Genomic DNA, 22,940 nt, shown 5'->3' with positions numbered 1-22,940 from the left:
ATTTGCTGTTAACGGCATAGATTTAATACCACTGTATTTTTACCAGGATTGTTGTTTTAAAAGGATCCAGTTACAAAGTTCCACTGGTTTTCTGTGGTCTGCCTCTTATCCTAGTTTTCTTGTAAGTCCTCTTATTTTTAGCATGTGATTTTGCAGAATGCAGCAGTTTTTGGAAATGCACATCTAGTGTTATATCTGAAATGCCTGTATTTTAATAGGTAACAATCCCCATATACCAATTTAAAACAAATAAAAACCCTGTAACTCTTTCTCCATCCCTGTCTTTTCCCCGTTCAGTCATCTTGTACATATGCATGGGGTCAGGAGGACATGTGCTCAAGTGGAATGAGCGTGGCCTTCAGAATCAGACAGAACTGAGTCTGATCCTTATTCTGATATCTACCAGCTATGTGAACTCTAATGATGCTATCTCCCTGAGCCTCAGCTTCCTCGTCTGTAACGGAGAGGGTAGAAAGACCTCTCTGGAAATCAGCCAGAAGATAGCCAATCTCCGCGAGCAAACTCAAGAGCCAATAGCAAGTGTCCCCGAGGAGGTCCTTCCCACAGGACAGCACTTTCCAGTCGGGACTGGGCCTCGCCCCTGCAGATGCTCAGGGCCCTGAACCAGAACCTGCAGGGATGGGGCAAGGCTGGTGAATGCTTCACAGTCCCCCCAAGATGACACGATGCCTGGTGATACACAGTGCTGTAGAGAAGCTGTTCCCTTGTCCTGACTCCATGTTCAGGAAGCAACTGAGGGCACGGAGCTAACGGGGTAAGAATGCCTCTGGTAGGTAGACAGTCTGATCTGCTTAATAGCTGCAAATCACAAAGTGACATTCTGTGCTTATTCAGCTTGCTCAAACTCACTGTGCCTCAGCTTCCTCCACTGTAAAATGGGAATAATAATAGCACCTAACTCGCAGCATTGCTGTGAGGATTATGAGAGCTATATGGGAAGTGTTTGGAACAGTGGCTGGTCCAGAAGAAGTGCTATCTGAGTGTTCACTGTTAGTATTGTACATCAGGCTCTGTGAGGTTGGTTAATGTCACTCTGCCTTCAGAAGCCAGTGCAGTGGGGGCATGCACAAAAGCAACTTAAGACCACGCCCCTGAAGAGTGGCTGATTTACCAAGTCCATACAACTTTGAAGGGACCTCTCTGGGCAGCCAGAGTCCTTCCTTTGGTGATCATACGCACGCCTCGTCTTGCCATGTGCCCTAATATTTGGAACTATCAGTAAGGATTGTATGAAAAACTGTCTCAAATGCCTAGCAAGTGTCTAGCACACTGTCTGTCCTCGAACAATGGTGCCTTTTTCTCTCTTCTCAAGCACCGTTAAGTCTCGGACCTGTCAGCTGCAAACCATGCATTGGGAAGGGAATGCCTGGCAGCCTACGGACACTGGGGTCGCTAACTTTGACTCTAAGAGAACCTGCAACCGTCTCATTCCCACCGTTTCTGGACTGAAATAAATTCAGCAGGAGACTGTAGCCTCAGCAGCTGATAACGTGATTTGAGACTCACGTGAGAGAACACCAGTTAGACTTCAGCTCCTCCTGAGTAATGGTGTCTTGGTGACCGTTATATACCCTGCAGCCAGCACATAGTAGGTGCTCACAAACGATTTGTCATTTTAAATCGAGGCAGTAGCTGATTTAAGGTTATTGAATGAACGCAATGGGTCCTGATTTCCCTCATTTTCTTACCCGAGCCTGAAGCTAAGGCATGTGAGCCTTAGAGCCTTTCCGGGACAGCGAGCCGAGCCAGCCCCAAGCGGGGGAGGGGGCCGCCCCCTGCCACAGCTCCGTCAAGAACACGCTTCTAGAGCCTTGCCCGCGAGGCCGGGAAGGCACCTCAAGGTGCAGAGGCCCAGGAGATGCCCTTGGGCAAGAAATGTTGGCACCAAACATTATTTACTGAGCACACATGTCTCCAGTGCCAACATGGGCCAGGCCATGAACGAGATTCAGCTCCTGCCCTCACAAATCTCAGAGGCCGAGGCAGAAACAGCCCGTGGGGGGGGGACAGTACCACGTGATGGGTGCTGGGACAGGAGGGGGCACAAGGTGCCATGGGAAGGGACATGGCGAGAGGACTTTGAATGGGTGGCAGGAGTGACAGCGTCGCAGGTTTGGGGAGCGAGAGCCGCCTGTTCTGTCCGACAGCTGGAACAGGAGGATTGCCTCCTCGTCTCTCAGGAGGGCCCCATCCTGGGTATAACTGGTACGAACATCACCACCCCCTTCCCGGAAGCCCGCTCGCCGACGGCCAGGCCCACCGCCGTCTGTCCGGCACTTCACCTGGAACATTCCTCTGCTACCAGGGCGGGTTCTGTCCTGGCCGCAGCACCCACTAGAGACCCTGCCTGACCCTACTGCGGCCACAGGCACTGCGACCCACAGATCCCACCTTCTGCTCCCCCGTCACCCTGCCTCGCCCTTCCTAGGACGCAGAGAGGCGTGCGGTAAGTAGACACAAACCCACGGGACGCGAGCTTTCCCTCGGTGTGAACAAACCCACGTTAAAAAGGAAATAAGAATTTCCACTAACAAATTTATCACTACTGATCGCATTTTGAATGAAGTGAAGAATGTAACAAAATATATACATATATGTGTATGTGTGTGTATATATATATATATATTTTTTAAGATTTTATTTTTATTTATTTGAGAGAGAGAATGAGAGACAGAGAGCATAAGAGGGAGGAGGGTCAGAGGGAGAAGCAGACTCCCCGCTGAGCAGGGAGCCCGATGCGGGACTCGATCCAGGGACTCCAGGATCATGACCTGAGCCGAAGGCAGTTGCTTAACCAACTGAGCGACCCAGGCGCCCCTATATATATATTTTTTAATCACAAATGGATGATAGATTTCGAGAACTAGTTTGCTGACCATCCAGAAAAGACAATGATGTAACTGCACTTGAGTGAGACTAGCCACCAGGCCACGAGCCCGAAGCTGGGACAGTGCTTGTGATCTGACAGTGGGTGACATGCCAGGCCGGTGGGGGAGCAGGGCCAGGGTTAGGGGTCAGGAAGCAGGGGAGGTCATGCCAGGTATTCTCGAGAAGAGTCATCATGAAGTGAGCATGTGGGACGAGCCGAAACAATCCCCTGCTTGTGCACACGCGTGTGTTCACTTACATCAGCACACACTCCCTTCACTAAAGTAGCCAAGGGGTTTGGGGGGAGGAGTCGTGAGTCTACAAACATCTCAGAGAAACCAGGGAGGGGGAGACGCAACCTATCAAGATAGGCACCCAGATTCAGCTGGAGTGAGCACCTGCTGGGAGGGCTCCTGGGATGTGGTGGGGGGAGTGAAGGTTGGGCTCTGGCCCAAGGAGCTCAGACATTAGCCTAGGGATAGGCTAATGCTCAGAAAACTGCCGTGTGGCCCATGACGAGTGTGAGACAAGGTGACAAGATTGTTCCCATGTGTCAGGGAGATCAGGGTCCAGTTATAGGAAGCACTGGGATTTTGAGGCGGGCCTGTTGGGACAGGTGGCGATGGAAACAGCATCCCAGCCAGGGAGAGAAAGTGAGGGGCCCCTGAGGATGTGTGCAGGGGAGCGGAAGGTGGCCCTTGCGGAGAGTTTCTGGACTGTACAGGGAAGTGGCAGGAGATGAGCTGGAAAGGGAGCTTGAGGCCAAAGTGGGTCCTGAAGCAGGAGTTTTCATTTAGGTTGGATAAATAATAGGGAGTCCTTCCAAGACTCATTTATTCAACAAGTATGTACTGACTTCAACCCCTCCCCCAGGGGCTCCCCCAGGTGCTGTGCGTGCAGGGAGCACACATTTTGGAGGGCTCACAACCAGGGGCACCCAGGCTCCGCCCTGGGCCTCAGGGAGCCCCCCGCCAGCTACACAGGAAGGTAAGGCTGTGGCCGGCTCCAGGCTGGGGGCCAGGCTGTGAGCTAGGCATGGCAGTGGGAAGGGGCCACTTTGTGGGTGAGGGCCCTTGGCAGGGTCAGTCACCAGTAAGGTCCCCTTAGCCAAGTCCTCCAGCAGATGACATAGGGAAGAAGCATCCCATCAATGACGGGAATGGAGGGCCAGAAAAATGGGGCAAGGAGAGGGGAGTCAGGCGGCAGAGGAATGAGCACCCATCTTCCCCCCACCTCAGCCTGCGTGCGGCATGCTCCGGTCACCAGTCAGCGTGGCAGGGGGACTCCCGCCCAGCGCTCTTCTGGTCTTCTTGCCCCTAGTCACCCTCCTCGTCCTGCTCTGTCTGAAGCTCTTTCACCTGCTTTGGAGCCTTCTGGTAGGCCGCCCGATTCCTGAGAGCAGTGAGGACAGAGGGGAAGGATTTGCCCTCGCTCAGGCTGGGGGAGCTGGGCCCAGTGCTCCTTATGGGAAGATGAGCCATCGCACCTGCCGCCCCTCCCCGCCCAGATGCGAAGGGACCCTGGGCTGGGGGGCTGGCTCCGAGTGGACAGGCGGGTGGCACAGACTTGCTCTGCTCACGAGCTCAGAGTGTTGTAGGAACGGGCCGGGTCCGCCAGACCAGGAGGGACCAGCCCCTGGAGGGGGCCCCACCCGCGCTTGCCCCGGACAGGCCACAGGAAGCCTGGGGAACTACGGGCCTTGCAGTCGGGCACCAGGACGGCAAGGCCACTTGGGGGCCACTGTCCCCGGGGGTGGTGTGAGTGGCAAAGGCCATGAGGTGCTGTGACACGTCCTCGCCCCCTGCTCAGGCCCCCGCCAACAGGTGCCCACAAGCACTCACGGCTCCATGTCCTCAGGCTCGTCCTCCTGCTGGCGGCAGCAGCAACAGTAGACGACAATGCCAAGGATGATGATGGCTGCAATCAGGCCGCCCGCAATGCCCGCATACAAGGCCACGTTCATGGAGGCTGCAAGAGACAGAGCAGGGCAGCGGCACCTCCGAGTCCTGACCTGAGCCCAGGCATCTGGGGCTGGTGAGCCCGGGTGAGGGAAGCCTCTGGGCAGGCCCAGCCTCCCTCCCAGCCCAGGGAGTACTGTCAGCTTCTAGTAACACGCCACGAAGGGCATGGCCTTGCAGAAAGGTGACCAGGTAGGTCTAGAGACTACGCTTCAGGATGGAGGCGGACGCGAAGATGCACAGGCCAGTAGATCTGCATCTCAACACTCCCTGGGCGACCCAGGCTCCTGCCAAGTCCTCAGCTGTCAGCTATGCCAACTCGTAATCTAGCTTGTCCTTGAGCTGCTGGAGGTGACCCACCCCAAAAATAAGGTCCAGGCTCCGTGGCAGCTGACTCTGGAACTTCCCTCAGGCCCACTGAGTGGCCCTAAAGGCAGGCAGGGCTGAGCAGGTCTCCAGAAGTCAGTCTGAGACTCTATTTGCAAAGAACCAAGGGACCTGGACTGACCTCTAGGCCGGGAGCGTCTGGCTGAGGTCACCCCAGCTACCCTGCCGAAGAGGCTCCCCAATTCACCTCCACAGCGTCTCTCTCAGCTGTCTCTTTGGACCCCAAGCCAGTGATCTTTCGGCCTTGGTCCACTCCCCTCCCCCGCTCGCCCCCCAACCCGCTCTTACGAGGTCTGACAGCCACGGTGATGTTACAGGACGCGGTCCCCACCTCATTGCTGGAGGTGCAGATGTAATAACCCGACATATCTGTGGAGATGTTCTTCAGAGACAAGGTCTGGCCTGTGACTGGGAAGGAAGAACAGTGAGGGTGAGGAGCCCAGGCACCACAGGTCAGTGGAAACACCTAGGAATCTGGAGACCTGAATTCCTAGGCAGACACGAGCACTGCGGCTGAACTTGTCCGAGCCTCCTCTGAAACATGGAGAGAGACAGAGTATCCACCTCTAGGCCTCCCAGAGGCACTGCAGGCAGGATGCCCAATTCTGAAGTGCTCAGAATTCAGTCAGGCCCCCTGGTTCTGCCCCCGATTAATTCTGTGACCTTGGCCCAGGAACTTAGCTTCACTGAACCTTAGCTTCTCTATTTATAAAAAACAAGAGTCTGTGTGAGGCACGCTAATAGCATAAAATGAGGTACTGATCAATGCAAGCCCACATCAGAACACCTGATGTGTAGTAAGTGCTAAAGTAATACATTTTCATGTATTACATGAAAATGCTTTCTAATTAGAAGATATGGTTATAACCACTTTTATGGTCTTCCGAAACTGAGTCCTTGAGCTTGGACTCGTGGAAGAAGTCTTTGAGAAATCAAGAATGGTCCAATAGTCCTCATGAGAAACCTTCCTGCCAAATCTGTGATCCTAAGAATCTCTTCACCTTGAAAGGGAGAGCTTTATGCTTAGACCTCTTTATATGCCCTGTCCTCAAAGATGCTTTGTCATAACTGCTATCTTGAGTGGAGAGTTAGAGACCATTTCCTCTAATCTGCGGCAGAGTTAGCCTCGTAAGATCTTCTGCCACCAGGTAACGGTTGCATTTCATCCAGAGGAGATGTTTGACCTGGCAAGTGGGACCCAGTCACTGTACGGCTCAGACATTCCAGAGGTGGCTCCTAATCTTCAACAACAAGTCCAGGCTTTCTCTGACTCACTTATTTCGCTTAGTATTATACCCTCCAGTTCCATGTTGTTGCAAATGGCAAGATTTCCTTCTTTTTTTATGGCTGAATATTACATTGCATACACATAACACTTCTTCTTTATCCATTCATCAGTGAATAGACACTTGGGCAGCTTCCATAACTTGACTATTGTAAATAATGCTGCTACAAACGTAGGGGTGCATGTATCCCTTTGAATTTGTGTTTTTGTATTCTTTGAGTAAATACCCAGTAGTAGGATTACTGGATCATAGTGTAGTTCTATTTTTCACTTTTTGAGGAACCTCCATACTGTTGTCCATATATGTGGAATTTAAGAAACAAAACAAATGAGCAAAGGGAAAAAAAGAGAGACAAATCAAGAAAAAGATGCTTAACTCTAGAGAACAAACTGATGGTTACCGTGGGGGAAGGTTAAACAGGTGATGGGGATTAAGGAGCACACCTGTGATGAGCACCAGGTGATGTGTGAAAGTGTTGAATCCCTATATTGTACACCTGAAATTAATATTACACTGTGTGTTAACTGCAATTAAAATAAAAACGTAAAAAAAAAAAATAACAAGTCCAAGCTTCTTAATGCCATCACAGGGTTACAGATCTGGTCCTGCAATCACCTGAGCTTTATCTCTGGCCAGTCCCCCTGCTGTGCAGCCCCCCCCCCCCCCCCCCGCCTTGCCCCACCTCCAATCTCTTGCCAGATTGTATCTGGTGCAGATTTCCCTTGTCTGGATGTGCTACTCTGTATACTTCCTCAAATGTGATGTCTTGTGATTTTGTCAGCAATCTTGTACGGGAAGTGGGACAAATACTCAATCTCCAATGTCACAGATGTAACTGGAGGCTTCGAGAAGTTAAGGTACTTGCCAAATGTCACAAAATTAAGAAATGATCCTGTTTTAGGTCTAGAACTCTCTGGAGCAGTTGACAATTTTCTTTAAAAAAAATAGGTATTACACAACTAATGTAGGTTCATTATAAGAATTTGTACATGATATGAAGCTATTATTTAAATCAATCCAGTCCAGAAAACCTTTAGAAGCTTGATCGCCATAGCCCTAAAGATGAAGACAGTCTCTGTCCTGGCCTGAGGGCTGACAGACAAGAAACCAGGGTGATCACAGGGTGATTAGAGTTAGAAATGGAAATGCTATTTGAGTTTATAGCAAGGGAGTTTAATCTCATCTGAAGGGTCAGGGAAAGCTGGTATAAAGAACAGAGAATAAAATTAAATCATCCATAATTTCACCAGCTAGAAATAACAGCTGATGATTTGGGTTATTTTCTTCCAATCTTTTCCTATGTACTTTCTTCAGATTCTTCCCTTGAAACCCCCAGCTGTATCTTCTGGATGCTCATTCTCTATATGTTTCTACCCTAGAATTTCATGCCTCCAAATGTTTTCTGGAATATTGCTTACACGTGACATTAACATACGGTACTAAAAAAGCAGTCCATGACCAAAGCAAATTTCAAAATCATTGAGAGAGGGTTAAATACATTTTTTAACAACAGAACTCTTAGAGCTTCTAATTTGCTAATGAGCACTGGGTGTCCCTAAATGGAGGTTATAGTAATAATGGTCTTCTTTTCTTTTCTTTTAAAATTTTTAAAAATTAAAGTTAGTTAACATACAGTGTATTATTAGTCTCAGGGGTAGAATTTAGTGATTCATCAGCTGCATTCATGCTCATTACCTCCTGTGCCCTCCCAGTGCCCATCACCCAGTTACCCCATCCCCCCACCCACCTCTCCTCGGTTTGTTTCCTAGAGTTCAGCATCTCTTATGATTTGCCTTCCTCTCTGTTTTTCTCTTATTTTCCCTTCCCTTTGCCTATGTTCATCTGTTTTGTTTCTTAAATTCCACATATGAGTGAAATCATATGATAATTGTCTCTCTCTTGACTTATTTTGCTTAACATAATACCCTCCAGTTCCATCCACATCATTGCAAGTGGCAAGATTTCATTTTTTTTTTGATGGCTGAGTAATATTCCCTTGTATATATATACACCACTTCTTCTTTATCCATTCATCTGTCAATGGACATCTGGGCTCTTTCCATAGTTTGGCTATTGCGGACCTTGTTGCTATAAGCATTGGGGTGCAGGCGCCTAGTGGAATCACTATGTTTGTATCCTCAGATCATGGTGTCACATCTGGGATTCTGCCCCACTTTGCCACCTGAGCACCTTTAAACCAGGCACGTCCCCCACTGCAGTGGACTTCTAAAAATTCCGATTTTGCACTCCGCTGCTTATAATGCTTTGTAGTAGCCTCCTTAAGCAGGCTCTCTCCCTGCTGCCGTATACGCCGCTTTATCACACTGGATTCAGGTCTCTGCACCTCCTAACTTCCAAATGGTGGTCACTTTCCTGCTTGTAGACTTGCAGTATTTGTTTCCTCAGAAACTCCAATTGATTTCTGAGGTGTTCAGAATGATTTCATAAGTATCTAGTTGCATTCGAGGGACGAGACAAACGTAGGGTCCCCCTACTCCTCTGACATCTTAACGCCTCCTCCCTAATGGTCTTATTTTCTAAACTAGTTGGATTTTTTTTTATTTTTAAGAGGCATCTTGGGGCACCTGGGTGACTCAGTCGGTTGAGCGTCCAACTCTTGAGTTCAGCTCAGGTCATGTTCTCAAGGTTGTGAGATTGAGCCGAGTTATCGGGCTCCACACTCAGCACGGAGTCTGCTTGGAGTCTCTCTCTCCCTCTCCCTCTGACCCTCCCCTGCTCTCTCTCTCTCTCAAATAAATAAATAAAATCTTTAAAAAAAAAAATAGAGATTCAGTCTATGTGTAAGGTGTACACAGCACATTGCTGACCGATCAGGACAGAAGACTTCGGACTGCCTCCAGGACCTTTCCGGTTATCAGAGCCCAGCTTTGGACTCTGGGCCTTGCTCCGCAAAGGAAACGGTGGACATTAGAAGCTTGTCTGGAATTAACCAGTGCATATCCAGTGCCACAAGATCTGCTCTGACTCTGAGCTTGGGCTGCCAAGCCCCTTTTCCTCTTGGAAACGACCTAATACAGTTTCTGAAATCCTGCTAAAGCTGATGTTTTCGCTGCGGTGGCGACACCTTGTGGTCAAGAAGAGGAACGCACAGGACCGTCAGCCTCCCACTTCCCTGGGCTCCAGCTGGGGAGATTTCGCAGAGAGAAACCCCGTCTCCCAGAGGCACTGATGTCAAATTGGCAAGGTTTAACTTTCCTGTCCCTGGCCGCTCTCCACCCCCACAACCCTGACCCTATGGCTGCCACCTTTCACTCAGGATGCTCAGGATCCTCCCTGGCTGCAGGGCGCATACCCACCTTTTGATCCTTCAAGAACTTCCTCCTCTAAAGTGCTCTAGCCCCCAGAATTACCCCTCCCTCCTTCCTTGATAGCCAAATTCCTACTCCTTCAGTACATGAAGTTCAGCTGCCTTACAAAGGATATTCAGAACTATCACACATGGGATCTCCTCTTTCCTCTTCCCAGCCTTCTGGGTTTTCATCCCAGGGTTTTCAGATGAGGATTCTAAGGGTCAGAGAGGCTGTGAGTGACTTATAGCTACAAGGTAGAAACGTCAGGACTGAAATTCTTATTTACTGATTCCAGAGTCCCTGTTCTTTTCGCTGCTGGCTTGTTTCCATTGATTACTAAGTGAAAGGAAGCAATCTCTTCTGTCTTCAGATAGAGAAGGGTGGAGGAACCCTTCTCTCAAATTGTTCACTGTGGACTGAAATGTTTTAAAAATCAGAACTGGGTTTGGTCTGACTCTGGTGCTCCGTGAGGCAGGTGGAGTCCGAAGGCTCTGAGAACGAACCCCACCCCATTCCATCCAACACAAGATGCAAGCTTGCCTAACTTTTACCATTAACCACACTCTTGGCTGGCACTCCCAGATCTGGACTCTGAGCAAACCTTAACTTGAAGCAGGATGAAGCTTTTCCAAAGTAAGTATGTGAGTCTCCCTTTGACCCTCTTTCATGTCCTCAGGTTTCTCCCCTTTTGAATCACTGAAAGACGAAGGTTGGAAGTCTTTCCTGATGGAGGCCGGAGAGCATGAGCAGGGCAGTCATCTGTGATGCCCCTCAGAAGGTGCCTGGGGCTGCAGGGCAAAGGCCGGCCTCTCTGGCCCCATGCACAGGTTCTTCATGATCCCCCATCGCTGCTTTTCTTAAAGTGGTACCCCCTCCTCCCTGCAACGCATGCTCCCTACCCTCGGCTGCACAGAATACTCGCGATTCCCGGGATATTTGCCATGCCTACCCTACTCATCCTTAAGGATCTAGCTCACGTACCCCATAGTTAATAACACCTAGCATTAAGGAGTTCCATCTACCTACCAGGCATGGTCTCCATGCTTTACATGTACTTTTATTTAATCTTCACAGGAACTCTGTGAAGTAAGTACTAGTGTTATGCCCATTTTACAGATGTAGAAACGAAGGCACAGAGAGGCTATTGCCATGGCCACATAGCTAACAAGTGGCAAGGCCAGGATTCAAGCCCACACCATGCTCTTAGCCACCATGCTACCCTGCTGCCTCAGGGGCCCCCTCCTTGGGGAAGCCTTTTATGCCCTTATGCCTCCCCTGGTTTACAACAGCCCTGGCTATAAAACCAGCACGGTGCTCACCATGTAATCTTCGCCAGCCTTGGGTCTCCCTACACACACTTTGCTGGAAGGAAGGGCCGACCAGCCACTGTCCGTGGCACACCGTGGTGACCATTGCTGGAGTCACTGGGTCGTGCACAGGCCAGAGAGGCAGGACCGTCGAACCCAGACAAGAGCTGCCAGGTGGTTTCCAGAAATTCCAGACACACTCGATAGTAATTTGCCAGCCAGAAATTTGTCAACAGAACTGGAAACTTGTTGAAATCCACAATATCCTTTCTAATTTACATTGGAGTGAGTGGGTTTTATTTATGTATGTATGTATTTATTACTTTTAAGAAGTTCTCGTTTGGCCTCCAGGTGAGTGAAGGACAGACTGACAAAGATCGTCCTTGCTTGACCAAAGCCCAGCCTGTCCATTCAGCCGGGGCGTCTCCACCCTCTGCTCCCCTCTCACTGCCCACTTCCTCCTCACCCATACCGAGCGGAGAGACCGCCCAGAAGTTAGGCCAGCCGGCAGCTTTCAGACTTTGTCTGTTTTGATCCCCAGGAGTGCTGGCTGTGCGAGGGGCTCCTGGGGCCCAAAGACACCACCGAGGAATCCCCCCCACCAGTGGGCACCAAGGTAATGACAGTAAGACATTTATATAGGGTTGTTTTGCTTTGTTTTTCAGTTTGTTTCCTGACCAAAGGTCAAAGAGCAAGCTGCCTAGTACAAAGCAGGTCTCTGGGCCACCACCACTGAACCTAACGTCTCCTTCCCTGAGCCTGAGGGACCCTTCCGGCTGCCTGGCCGTGCAAGGGGCTGTGGCCACAAACGGAGGGCAAGTTTGGGAAGGAGGGCTTCCGTGGAGCCTGAGCCGGACCAGCCCGGATGGGGCGTGCCGATGGGAACTGCCGCCCTTGAGTGGAGCCCCAGAGCTAGGCTTGAGGCTTCGAATGTATACTTTAGGACATGATCACAGTCAAAATGAAAACCCCACGTGGTGCTTTTGCATGGAGTGGCTATCCAGACGTGCCTATTCAAGGAACTGAGTTGTGCGGAACAAAGATAACAGATGAAGATTTATTATGCGCTTCCACAGAGTGCTTTATGGGACTCACTTTTATTTTCCACAACAACCTGGGAGATGGGGATTGTCATGAGAAGACTCGGAGATGCTGCAGGGGGGAGGAGGGCGGGGGAGGAAACGGGCAGCCCTTCAGGGAGACCTGACTGGTCAGGCCAGGATCTCCCCTGGCGGCCCTAGCATTTGCGGGTGGGGGCCTGTCCTCCCCGCTGACCCCGTTACCTGCTGGGGTTGGCCGCTCCTGGTTCAGGACGTCGTAGCCCTTCCATCTGTACTGAGGGGCCGGAGAGCCCTCCTTCGACTGGCAGGTCAGCTGGATGTCATTCCCGATCACGGCCTCCCCCTTGATGCCGCAGTCTGGCTTGGAGGGTAGCACTGCGCAGGGGAAGGATCAGAGGGAAGGCAAGCATCAGGTGGGGCGCGGTGACAGCCCCCTCCCGCCTCGGACACACACTCATACCGCTCTGTTTGTTCTCAGGCAGAGAAATTCATAGCCTACTGGTGAGAAATAGTGCTGTAAGGTCGATCCACCGCAAAAGATCTCGGTGGCCCTGTCACCATCACAGAGAGGCAGCGCGCACCTACATCAGGAAGCATCCTGAGTACAAGATTAGAGTCACCACCATTATAAACGGTGGGGACACTGAGGCCCAGAGAGGAGACTGGGTGGGACTGGAACCCAGGTCTCCTGACTCCACGTCCAGGGATCTCTCCACCAGCCCAGGAGAGCTCCTTCTGCTGTTGGCTCGTCTGTGCCATTTTAGGGAAACCTTGCAGTCCCCCAGTGTTCCCATCTGTAAGATGAGGGGACAACAGAATTTCTGTAAAGGGTCAAAGGTAATATTTTAGACGTTGTGGGCCACGTTATGGTCTCTGTCACTGTTTCCGTGTTTTCAATAACCCTTTATAAATGTAAAAACCATTCTTGGCTTGCAGGCCATGTACGAAGAGGCCCAGGCTGGATTTGGCCGTGTTTGCCTGCCCCTGGGTTAGGGAAAGGCCCCTCTCTCTGAAGCCCTTCAACTCAGACTTCTTAGGAAGGTTCCCTTTCTGTTAAGCACTGCCCTCGTCCTGGGTTTTGCTGAGAAAATGCAACTGCTCGGAGTAGCTGGGTGATTGGAGAGACCCCAGGTGGCAGCAGAGTTGCATGCTGGGTGAGAATGAGGCCCGAAGGGGTGGGGGTGGGGGCAGAAAGGAAGAGACAAGGAAAGGGAAGCCTACAGAAAGGAGGTTACAGAAACCAACAGGCCCCTCCACTCACAATCCTAACGTGATCTCCCACAATTCCCGAGGATCTTAAGCTGGTGCCATTCACTTGGCATTGCCGCAGGATGGCTCATCCTACACCACTGGGTAGGATGGCTCATTCTACAAACCTTGTTGGGCACTTCCTGTACGTCTGATACCGCTAGGCACTGGGATGACATAGTGAGTGAGTCCCTGTGTTCGAGGAGTCCAGTGGGGGCAAAAGACAAGTAACTGGACTATGACCGGGCAGGAGGCAAGGCTGCGGGGGCGGGGAAGGCACAAGCAAGGGACACTGACCCCCACAGCCTGGGCTGTGACCTGGAGGAAGAGTGAGAGTAAGCAAGGCCAATAGTGGAGGTGGTGATGGTCAGAGAGAGGTGAGGGCCCTCCACACAGAGGGAACAGTGTGTGCAAAGGCCCTGAGGCAGGAAGAAGCATCAAGTATGCTTGAGACTTCAGGTAGTGTCCTTGGGGCTGGGAACGGGAAGAACACGCAGTGCAGAGGGCTATTACTGAATCCCCCGTGGCAGGCCTGTCCCCTCCACCTCTTTCTTCAGACCCCTGGACGGTCTGCTTGCCCCGGTCAGTAGCACCACCCACTGTACCATCCAGACTGCACGGATGCACGGTCACTGAGCACGCAGAATGGCGCAGCCCCCCGTTCCCCCCCCGCCCCCGGAGTGGCTGGGGGAAGCTACCCGGGATGCACCCGGCCGCCACTTCTGATTTTTCTCTGAAACAGGCAAGGGGTTCTTGGGAGTGTGTGCCCCACAGCTCCTTCTTCTCTCTTGAGGGCCACCAGGTGTGGGACAAGCGTGAAGAAAATGACAGGCCCTCCCCCACACCAGCCCCAGCTGCACAGTCCCTAAACCTAAGCGGCCCAAGCTTCGTTCACGAGCCACCTTTTTATATCCTGACCCAGGCCCCAGGGACTGAAGCAGCCTGGGCAGGAAGAGACTGCTGCCTTCGGACCACTCTGACAAGCGGCCGTCCGCCCCGCGGGCCCTGCAAACAGGTACAAGGGAAGGTGAACACTGCTTCCCCAGAGACTGGCTCTAGGTCAGGGTTGATGAGCCAAGTTTGCCTCCTGAACTCTCCAGAGGTACAGGAACAGCCCTCTCCACGCATGAAAAGCACTCAGCCTGCTTCCCAGGGATGCCTTGACCAGGGGGCTACAACTTTCCCAGTTAGAGAGCCCGCCTGAACTATGACACCCCCAAAGAAGTGTCACATGGAGCCAGCCTTATACTTGGTGTGCATGACCATTGTCAAGACTTTCCGTGACCAGCCTTCTCTGGGATCCGAGACAAAAAGGAAAGAGAACAGACCAAGGCAAAGGAGCATCTAGCACCTACAGAAACATAAAAAAGCAAGCTGGACATATCCGGAGGCTAGCTTTGCCAGGAGAAATTATTAAGGCAAAGCCTTCATTCACTCTGGAGGCAGTAGAGGTAACAAGAGACCAGCCTTATGAAGGAGTGTGTCAGGTTTTTGTCCGTACCCCCCCCACACACACACCTGGGGCCCTTACCCCTCAGCCCCCAGGCTGTCCTCCCACCCCAGCTCACTCTAGGCACCCCAACTCTGTCCTGATCCTTCTCTAAGGATTCCTTCCCCAGCCCCCCACCATCACAACCAGCTAGGACCTCGAATCAGCTCTAGTTTAAACAGCCCTTCCTGCGGGGCTGTGAGGCCTGAGGGGCTCCCGGAGATCTAGGGTTCAGGGTGGGCTCTTCCTACCTCCCAGACCGAAGGCGGCTGTACCTGGAGCTTTCGGGACGGGGCACCGCGCCGCTCCAAAGCCTGCGCCTCCCGCTGCAGACGCCAGGGGGCGCCAGAGGCCGGGGAGCCGCCCGGTTCCCACCCCCACCCCACCCCCACCCCCCCGGAGCGCCGCGTGCCGGGCCCCAGGGCCAGGTGGCTTCCCCCGGTGACCCGCTCTGCGTGCTCCACCCCAGTCCGGAAGCTCTCCGCTCCCTCAGTTTACTGTGAGGTCGCCCAGCCCCGTGTGGGCGGCCCCGTATAATTAAAGCCCTTCTACCTAAAAATAGCCCAGTAGCAAAAGCCATTTGGAAACAAAACTTTCTTTTAAAGATTTTTACTGGATTTCTGAACAGCGTACAAAATGCTTTCTCTCTCTCTTTCTCTCTCTCGTTATAAAGCAAAACACTGAGTTCCATAATCTCTGATTTAACTTGTATCTTTGCCCTTCTAGTTAGCTAGTTCCTGTCTTAAAATGAAGCTGGCCCTGGGAGGGAAGGAGGAATCGGACATTCACACGTAAGTGGGGTCTTGCTGCCTTTCCCCCAACCAGCTTGTTGCCAGAGGAAAGTGGGAGCTACTTAAGGGAAGCCAGAAAGAGACGGAATCAGCCAGAAAAGGACCAGATCCAGAGAAGTGAGGGATTCAGGGCCATGGGTTTGGAGGAAGACCTACAGAATAGAAACTAGATAAAAATGTGCATTTTCTTAGCTTATAATATCTCTCCAAGGAGCTAACGCAAATAAAAATTAAGAGCTATGTACACAAAACAATTTGTTACAACATTATTCATAATGGCTTTGATTGGAACAGGCTGAATGTTCAGCCAGGGACAGGGGACTCTACCCACTCACCCAAGTAGCAGGGAGCTTAAGGGACTGTAGGTACTAAGACAGCGGAAAGTGCTACCTGGTGAGGAATGAAAAGAGCAAAGAACCAACCCATTCGGCTACAAACTCAGTTATGGACATGAATAAGCATGTGCAGAGGAGCTGGAAGTCAACGTGGACAAATATAAAACCTAGTGATACGAGTGAATGTTTTTCTTTTTTAGTTTCTCTCTCTTTTTTTCTAATTAGTATTTTTAACAGGCAAGGCAAACACAGTTATTTGTTTGGGTTTGAACTAAGGTTGCTATAGCAGCAGGAGGGAAGAGCAGAGCTCCATTTCAACAACTAACAGCCTTCTGTGTGCTACAGATCTCGACCTGAGGGGCCCTGCAGAGAGCAGGCCCCTTGCTCTAAGGGTCCTGGGTAGACAAACACATTAGGCACCCCAGCTAGATTGGGAGCAACTAAAACACGGCTATAAAAATGCTAGAAGATGATAATGTGTGATGGCGACAGCCTCGTTCGTGAGGTGAGAGGGGCTGTGAATGTTCCTAAAGGTCTAAGACCATCAAGAGCCCCCGCTGTGAAAACCCAGAGACAATGAGGCACGCACTCATGGGCCAGTGGGGATTCCATCTCCTGGACCCTAAGCAAAGACCTCCCACGTGGAAGAGCAGGTACAGAACCTCAGTTATCAATGAGTGATGTGTCCAAGATGTAGGTGCTCTGTGGACAAATGAGGGCAAATGGCGTATCCAGGGCTCTCTCGGCTCTGCCACACCAACCTTCTGCTGGCATGGATCCAGGAAGGGCAGAGCTCAAGTTACTGCCGGGGCCAGCTAAAACATCACTGGCAAGCTTATGTCTGCTATCAACTGACAGAGAGGGTACTTTGAAAAGGTAAGTAAACCTAGAAGAATTTGGGAATCCTCCTGACCTGGATCAATTACTGGCCGGGGGTGGCAGGCTTACGTGGCGGAGCAGTGCAGGGCTTTGTATTTGGGCCACGCTGTTTTGACGGAAGCTTGCACACTTTCTACAGGTGTCTCGAGCCTCAGCGTTCTGTTAAACATGTTAGTACCCACTTCCACAGATGGATTGCAGAGATTAAAAGAGACAATAAATGTAAAGCTCTTAGATGCCTGGCACATACCTGGTCCTCAGTAAATGGGAACTATTATGACCATGAATTTGTGGCAACTTTCCCACAGACCAAGGTCATTGCAAGTTGATGGTAGTTTTCTCTCTATTTAAGATAAAAACCCCTCTGTTTTAGGACACGGAGAAACGGGAAATTTGGCTACATGGATGGGTGCAGGGTTGTGAAAGAGGTCCTGGGCCTTCCTTCTACAAACCAAAAAAAAGGGCTCTGCTTCTGTCCACGGGAGGCCTGGAATTCAATTAGAGATCCCTTGTTATTGAAGGTCATTAAATCTGAAATACTTCTTCCTAGATGAGAGGACTTAATCTTTTTAATATGTCATTCCTTTGCAAATTAATTTGTAAGTTGACCATAATTCCAATCAACTTCTATTTTTAGCTAAGCAAAGTGATTTAAAAAATTAACATGGAAGAATAAATGTGTAAAAATTGACAGAATTTTTTTGGAAAAGTTTAGTAAGAGAAGATATTACCCAGTGCCAGGTATTAAAAGCTAACTATTCAAACACTGATAGCTCTAACTAAAAATAAACAAAAAAACAAAAAACAGAAAAACAAAAAATTAGATAGATAAATATGCCTATATATATATCAACACTGAGTATAAACATGCTGTAATCAAAACCATGTAATATCAGCATAGGAATAATCAAAAGAAAAATGAACAAAGAAAGGAGTAAGAAAGCAGCCATTCTGTGTAAGAACTTCCTCTGTGACAAAGCTAGCAACCCAGTGGGATGATCAGTGTTTCTGTGGTACAGTGAATGATGCTCATGCAGTTGACTATCCATGTGGAAGAAAACAAAGTTAGACTCCTAGCATCCTATTTACAAAAATAAATTCCAGGTAAAATAAAAGTCTAAGTGTGAAAAAAAGAAAAGAACATTAAGTTCATTTTTAGACTCCCAGAGGTGGTGGTACATGACAAGGGACCTCAAATGCGTGATAGAAAACATCAGCATGATACAGATCGGGACTTCTCCTGTGCCTCAGAATTTCCACTACAACCTCCAGGGGAGTAAGTGTCCTCAATATTAAAGAGAAGCATGAGAAACATCCCAGCAGCCTTTCCAAGAGCGAATCCTTTGGTTATCAGTGACCCTCCTCCCACCCAAGCAAGAGAAGCCTGGAGGTTCAGCAGGGAGGAGATCTCTTTGAAGAGGATGCTTAGGAATAAGGACCCATGAGCATTTCCTCTCCTTCTCTTGGGGGAAGGGAAGGAGGTATTTCCCCCATCTCGGGTCAAGCCAGGGAGGCACCAAAAGAATCCAACATGGAGATTGGGGTTCCCTACTGTTGGGAGCTGACATCTCTCATTCCCTGGCTGAGGCTCGCTGAGTGACAAAAACCTGTTAAGTTCTTGAAGTGCTGATCCTGCAGTGTGAGGATGGAAGGGCTCTATAGATGCCTCTGGGTCCCTGGGGATCCCCCTGAGGACTGTGGTGCCTGCCTGTTGCCAAGAGAAGTGAGAGAAGCCGGCTGGACCAGGCTGCAATGGCAGGGTGGGGGTGGGGGCTGATTCATGTCACGAAGGGGGTTGGGCCCAAATGGGGGGTAGTGAAGCTTATTAGTGGCTAGATTAACATTTTGATTTAGACTGCACTGAATTTTTTCTCACCTAACAAATTAACAAAATTTACAAAACCTAAAAAGATTGATAACATTCAGTACTGGTAAAGATATGGGAAAACAGGCATGCTCATAAAATGCCATAACAATGTAAGTTGCTTCGAGGAAGGTAGTTTGCCGGTATGGATTAATATTTAATGAAGGCATCGTCTTTGACCCAGAAATCCTACTTTTAAGAATCTATCCCCTAGAAATAAAAACAACAGAGTGGAAGAATATCTATATATATCAGTATTGTTCACACACAAAACTGGAAACAGCCTGAGGATATCCATCAGGATGGAACACTTTAATAAATCATAGTACATCCACGTGATGGAATGTATGCTGCTAACAGGTAGATCTATAGGTATTGATCTGGAGAAATATGCATGAAACATTACCCAAAAAAACATTGCCGAGTGATCTTTATAATATGATCTCTCTTTTTTTTTTTCCAAAGGAAAGGAAAGAAAGAAAAAGTGTTTGTGTGCATGCACACTTGCATAGTTGAAAAGGACGTGGAGAGAAGTATGGAGGAATATTACCGTTGGCTACCAGGCTGGTGGTAAGATGGAAGGAGACGGTTAATTTCTCTCTTCGGGGCTACATTGTTTGATTGACACAATGTTTCAAAAAGCCAGGCAGCCACTTCCCGCAATTTAAAAAATCCCACTAAGGAGTATAAATGGAAAAAATAAAGGAAAAATGATCCATCATTTTGGTTTAAAGCATTGCTACCTTCCAGGGTGGAGGCCACTCCTTATATTGGACCTAGAGGAGCCATTCCTTAAAATGCATCCAGTAACTCACTCTGAGTCAGGTGCCTACTTTCTCTGGGCCTCATCTACAAAATGAAGATACTAAAGTAGATGATTGTTCAGAGTCTTCCAAAACTATAAGCTCCAATAATAAGTTATCTGTATGAAAAGAATGTCATCTTGGGACATATTTCAAAGGTGGTAGAGCCTAATCAGCGGTGTGTGGTTGGGGCCTGGGGTGGGGAGATGCTGGTGTGAAGGGTTTCTACTGATTAGCTGAACTTATGACGGGGAAGTTCACAATCTGGCTCTCAGCACCAAAGGAAGGCCCGGTGAGGGTCCTTAGTTAGGATCTAGAACTTCCCTTTTCCTTCTCCCTAATAAGTTGGCCATGAAAAGGAAGGGAGCTGGGTTATGGGGAAGAGCACTGGACAGAGCACGGGCAGAATGTCCCAGGCTGACCCCGGGGCCACTCCAAACCAGCCTTCTCCACTGCCCTGGAACTGTGTGCCATTGGTGGGCCACTCAGAATAGTCTTCAGTTAAAAAAGGAAGAGCCGCCCCCTGCCCAGGCAGATGGGATGAGGGGAGGAGTCTGAGCTCCTGGTCAGGTCTGGCTGCCTCTGACTTTACCTTCCCACGAGGGCACTTCTTCTCTGAGCACGCCTCCCTGCCCCACCTCCCTGCCACCCCAGGAAGGAGATGGAGATGCTCACCGAGGACCAAGAGCCGGACGCGTGACTTAGAGGTTCCCGCCAGGTCTGACATCAGGGAGACTGAGCACTCGTACGTGCCGTTGTCATCCATGGTCAGCTGGTCAACAGTGATGGAGGCATCTGATTGCTCAGCATTGCTCGATATGTTGACGCGGTTCTTGTAAAGGTCCCCATAGATGTAGCTTTTCAACGAAAATTGCCAGGTGAGCACCCTTTCCTGGGAGGAAGAAGAAACACCACTCGGTCTTACCCCAAGTCTTGGCATGGTGCTTGCAGCCTGTTCTGAGGAGCCTCATCCACCATTTCCCAGGCCCAAAGGGCGGACTCACCAACCCCTAAGAACAAACAGCTCTAATATGTAGTGCCCATCTGTGGGTTCCTCTTATAAGGTATGTGTCCTTTTAATGAAACTACTGAAGGACCAGGGCAGATAGGCAGTTCATAACACAGAAGCACATATGGATAAAGGGCTTTCTCGGATCCCCACACCTTAACCTCTGGTAACCTCTGGCATCTCTCTTACCCCCCCCTTTTTTTTTTAAGATTTTATTTATTTATTTGAGAGAGAGAGTGAGAGAGAGAGAGAGCACAAGGGGGGCGGAGCGGGAGAGGGAGAAGCAGACTCCCTGCTGAGCAGGGAGCCCAATGCGGGACTCGATCCGGGGACTCCAGGATCATGACCTGAGCCGAAGGCAGTTGCTTAACCAACTGAGCCACCCAGGCACCCCTCTCTTACCCTTTTGATTTCAAACTGTTCTCTCATTCAGACAACCAGAGTTTAATGAGCACCTATTACGTGCCACACATTATGCTAGGCGGCCACCACTGGCTTCCAAGCCCACTTTATTTACTTGACTCTTGCCTTTGGAATTTATTTATTCACTGATCTACTCATTGTTTACCAAAAAGAACAAGAGACTGGCTAAGATCACTACTTTCTAGCCAAACCTCCCAAGTACAAATCCCAGTTCTGCCACTTACTAGTCATAAGACCTTGAGCAAAATGTGACTCTGTTTCTTTTTCTACAAAATGGAGATAAAAACAATAACACCTATTTTATACAATTTTTTTAAATTTTTTTATAGATTTTATTTATTTATTTGACAGAGAGAGACACAGCGAGAGAGGGAACACAAGCAGGGGGAGTGGGAGAGGGAGAAGCAGGCTTCCCGCCGAGCAGGGAGCCCGATGTGGGGCTCGATCCCAGGACCCTGGGATCATGACCTGAGCCTAAGGCAGATGCTTAACGACTGAGCCACCGAGGCGCCCTGTATTTTATACAATTTTTGTGAGGATTAAAGTATATATGCAAAACAGGGCATTGCCTGACACGGTAGGTTTGCTGTAAGTGCTAGACATCATCACTCCTGAGTGTGATATTCAAAGACGAGTAACTCGTGATTTCTGCCCTCAAAGAATAAATGTTACGACATCCTATGATTAGCTATGGGGCCTCAGAATAGAGGCATTACATCTAAACTGGGAAGTCTGGGAAGGCTTCCTGGAAGAGTTCCCAGAAGACAGTGTCTCAGATCCTGAAGGACAAAGGAGAACCGGCCAGGCAAAGGGCTAGGGGGTTGGGGCGGTGCACGTTGGAGGAGGACAGATGTATTCAGCATTTTAGGCAAAGGGAGAACATTGAAGAAAGACCTAGGAGTGGGAAGCTCTGGGTCAACCCCAAGTGGTTCAGTATGAATGGAGGTGAGTGTGTGAGGGTGGGTGGAAGATGAGCATGGGCAGGTAGCAATAAAGATCATAGCTGCTCTTTACTGAGTGTGTGCTCTGTGCTGGGTACTATTCCAAGCACTTTGTGTGTATTATCTCACAACACAGACGTGATGGAGATATTATGATTATACACATTTTACACATGAGGAAACCAAGGCACCAAGAGGTGAAGTACCTCTCCCAAGTTTACGTGGTTAACCAAATGGCAGGGCAGGGATTTGAACCAGACGTCTGGCTTCAGAGCCCCGACCCTGGCGATTCTGTATTGCCAGACTGCAGGGCCGTGTATACAGACTGAATCGGTTGCACTTTATCCTGAAAGCACTAGAGAGCCGTGTATTTTAGGAAGTTAGCTCTCAACACAGGGTGGAAAATGAATTAGAAAGAGAAGCAAAGGCAGTTAAGAAATGAGTTGAGCAATTCAGGTGAAAAACGATGGGTCTTCGGATCAGGCTGTGGCAGTGCAGACGGGAAGGATGAAGTGAATTTAGGGAGGGTGAACAGGGTAGACCGATGGGACTGGGAGTCAGGGAGGGGCAGACCTCAAGGGGGAGGGTCTTTGGCCTGAATATTCTGGGTCTACGGTGATGTCACTTCCAAGAGAAGAAACACCTGGACAGAGAATGTCTTAAGAAAAAATGATGCATTCTGTTTAATACGTGATGTGCCTGAAGTGTTGAAGGGACACCCAGGTGGAGCTCAGTAGGAGTGGACAGGGCAGCTGAGTGCACCTGGGAATGAAGGTTTGGAAGTCAGTGACTTAGATGTTAACTGAGCCGTGGGCTGGAGGAGGCCATCCCAGGTAAATGAGTATGGTATGCCAAGTCCCCAGCGTACTTCATTCTGAAAGGTCAGGGAGAGCTCAGATGGATCAGAAGAAAACCCAAGATGGGACTGCCAAAAAGCCAAGGGAGGAAGATTCCGAGAT

General features: G+C 49.7%; 1 protein-coding gene across 1 annotated transcript in view; it reads right to left on the bottom strand.

The window, feature by feature from the left end:
* Positions 1 to 4,148: 4,148 nt before the first annotated feature.
* GPA33 (glycoprotein A33) overlaps positions 4,149 to 22,940 on the bottom strand; it is a 45,134-nt gene continuing 26,342 nt past the window's right edge. Inside the window, 5 exon segments of the mRNA XM_045879149.1 lie at positions 4,149 to 4,281; positions 4,731 to 4,857; positions 5,523 to 5,642; positions 12,422 to 12,574; positions 20,284 to 20,500. Coding sequence (XP_045735105.1) covers positions 4,149 to 4,281; positions 4,731 to 4,857; positions 5,523 to 5,642; positions 12,422 to 12,574; positions 20,284 to 20,500 — 750 coding nt within the window.

Source organism: Mirounga angustirostris, unplaced genomic scaffold (genome assembly GCF_029215605.1).
Source record: "Mirounga angustirostris isolate CCGP_5_RB_7025 unplaced genomic scaffold, mMirAng1.0.hap1 SCAF_6, whole genome shotgun sequence".
Classification (NCBI taxonomy): Eukaryota; Metazoa; Chordata; class Mammalia; order Carnivora; family Phocidae; genus Mirounga; species Mirounga angustirostris.
This window is presented reverse-complemented; position numbering and strand designations above follow the sequence as displayed.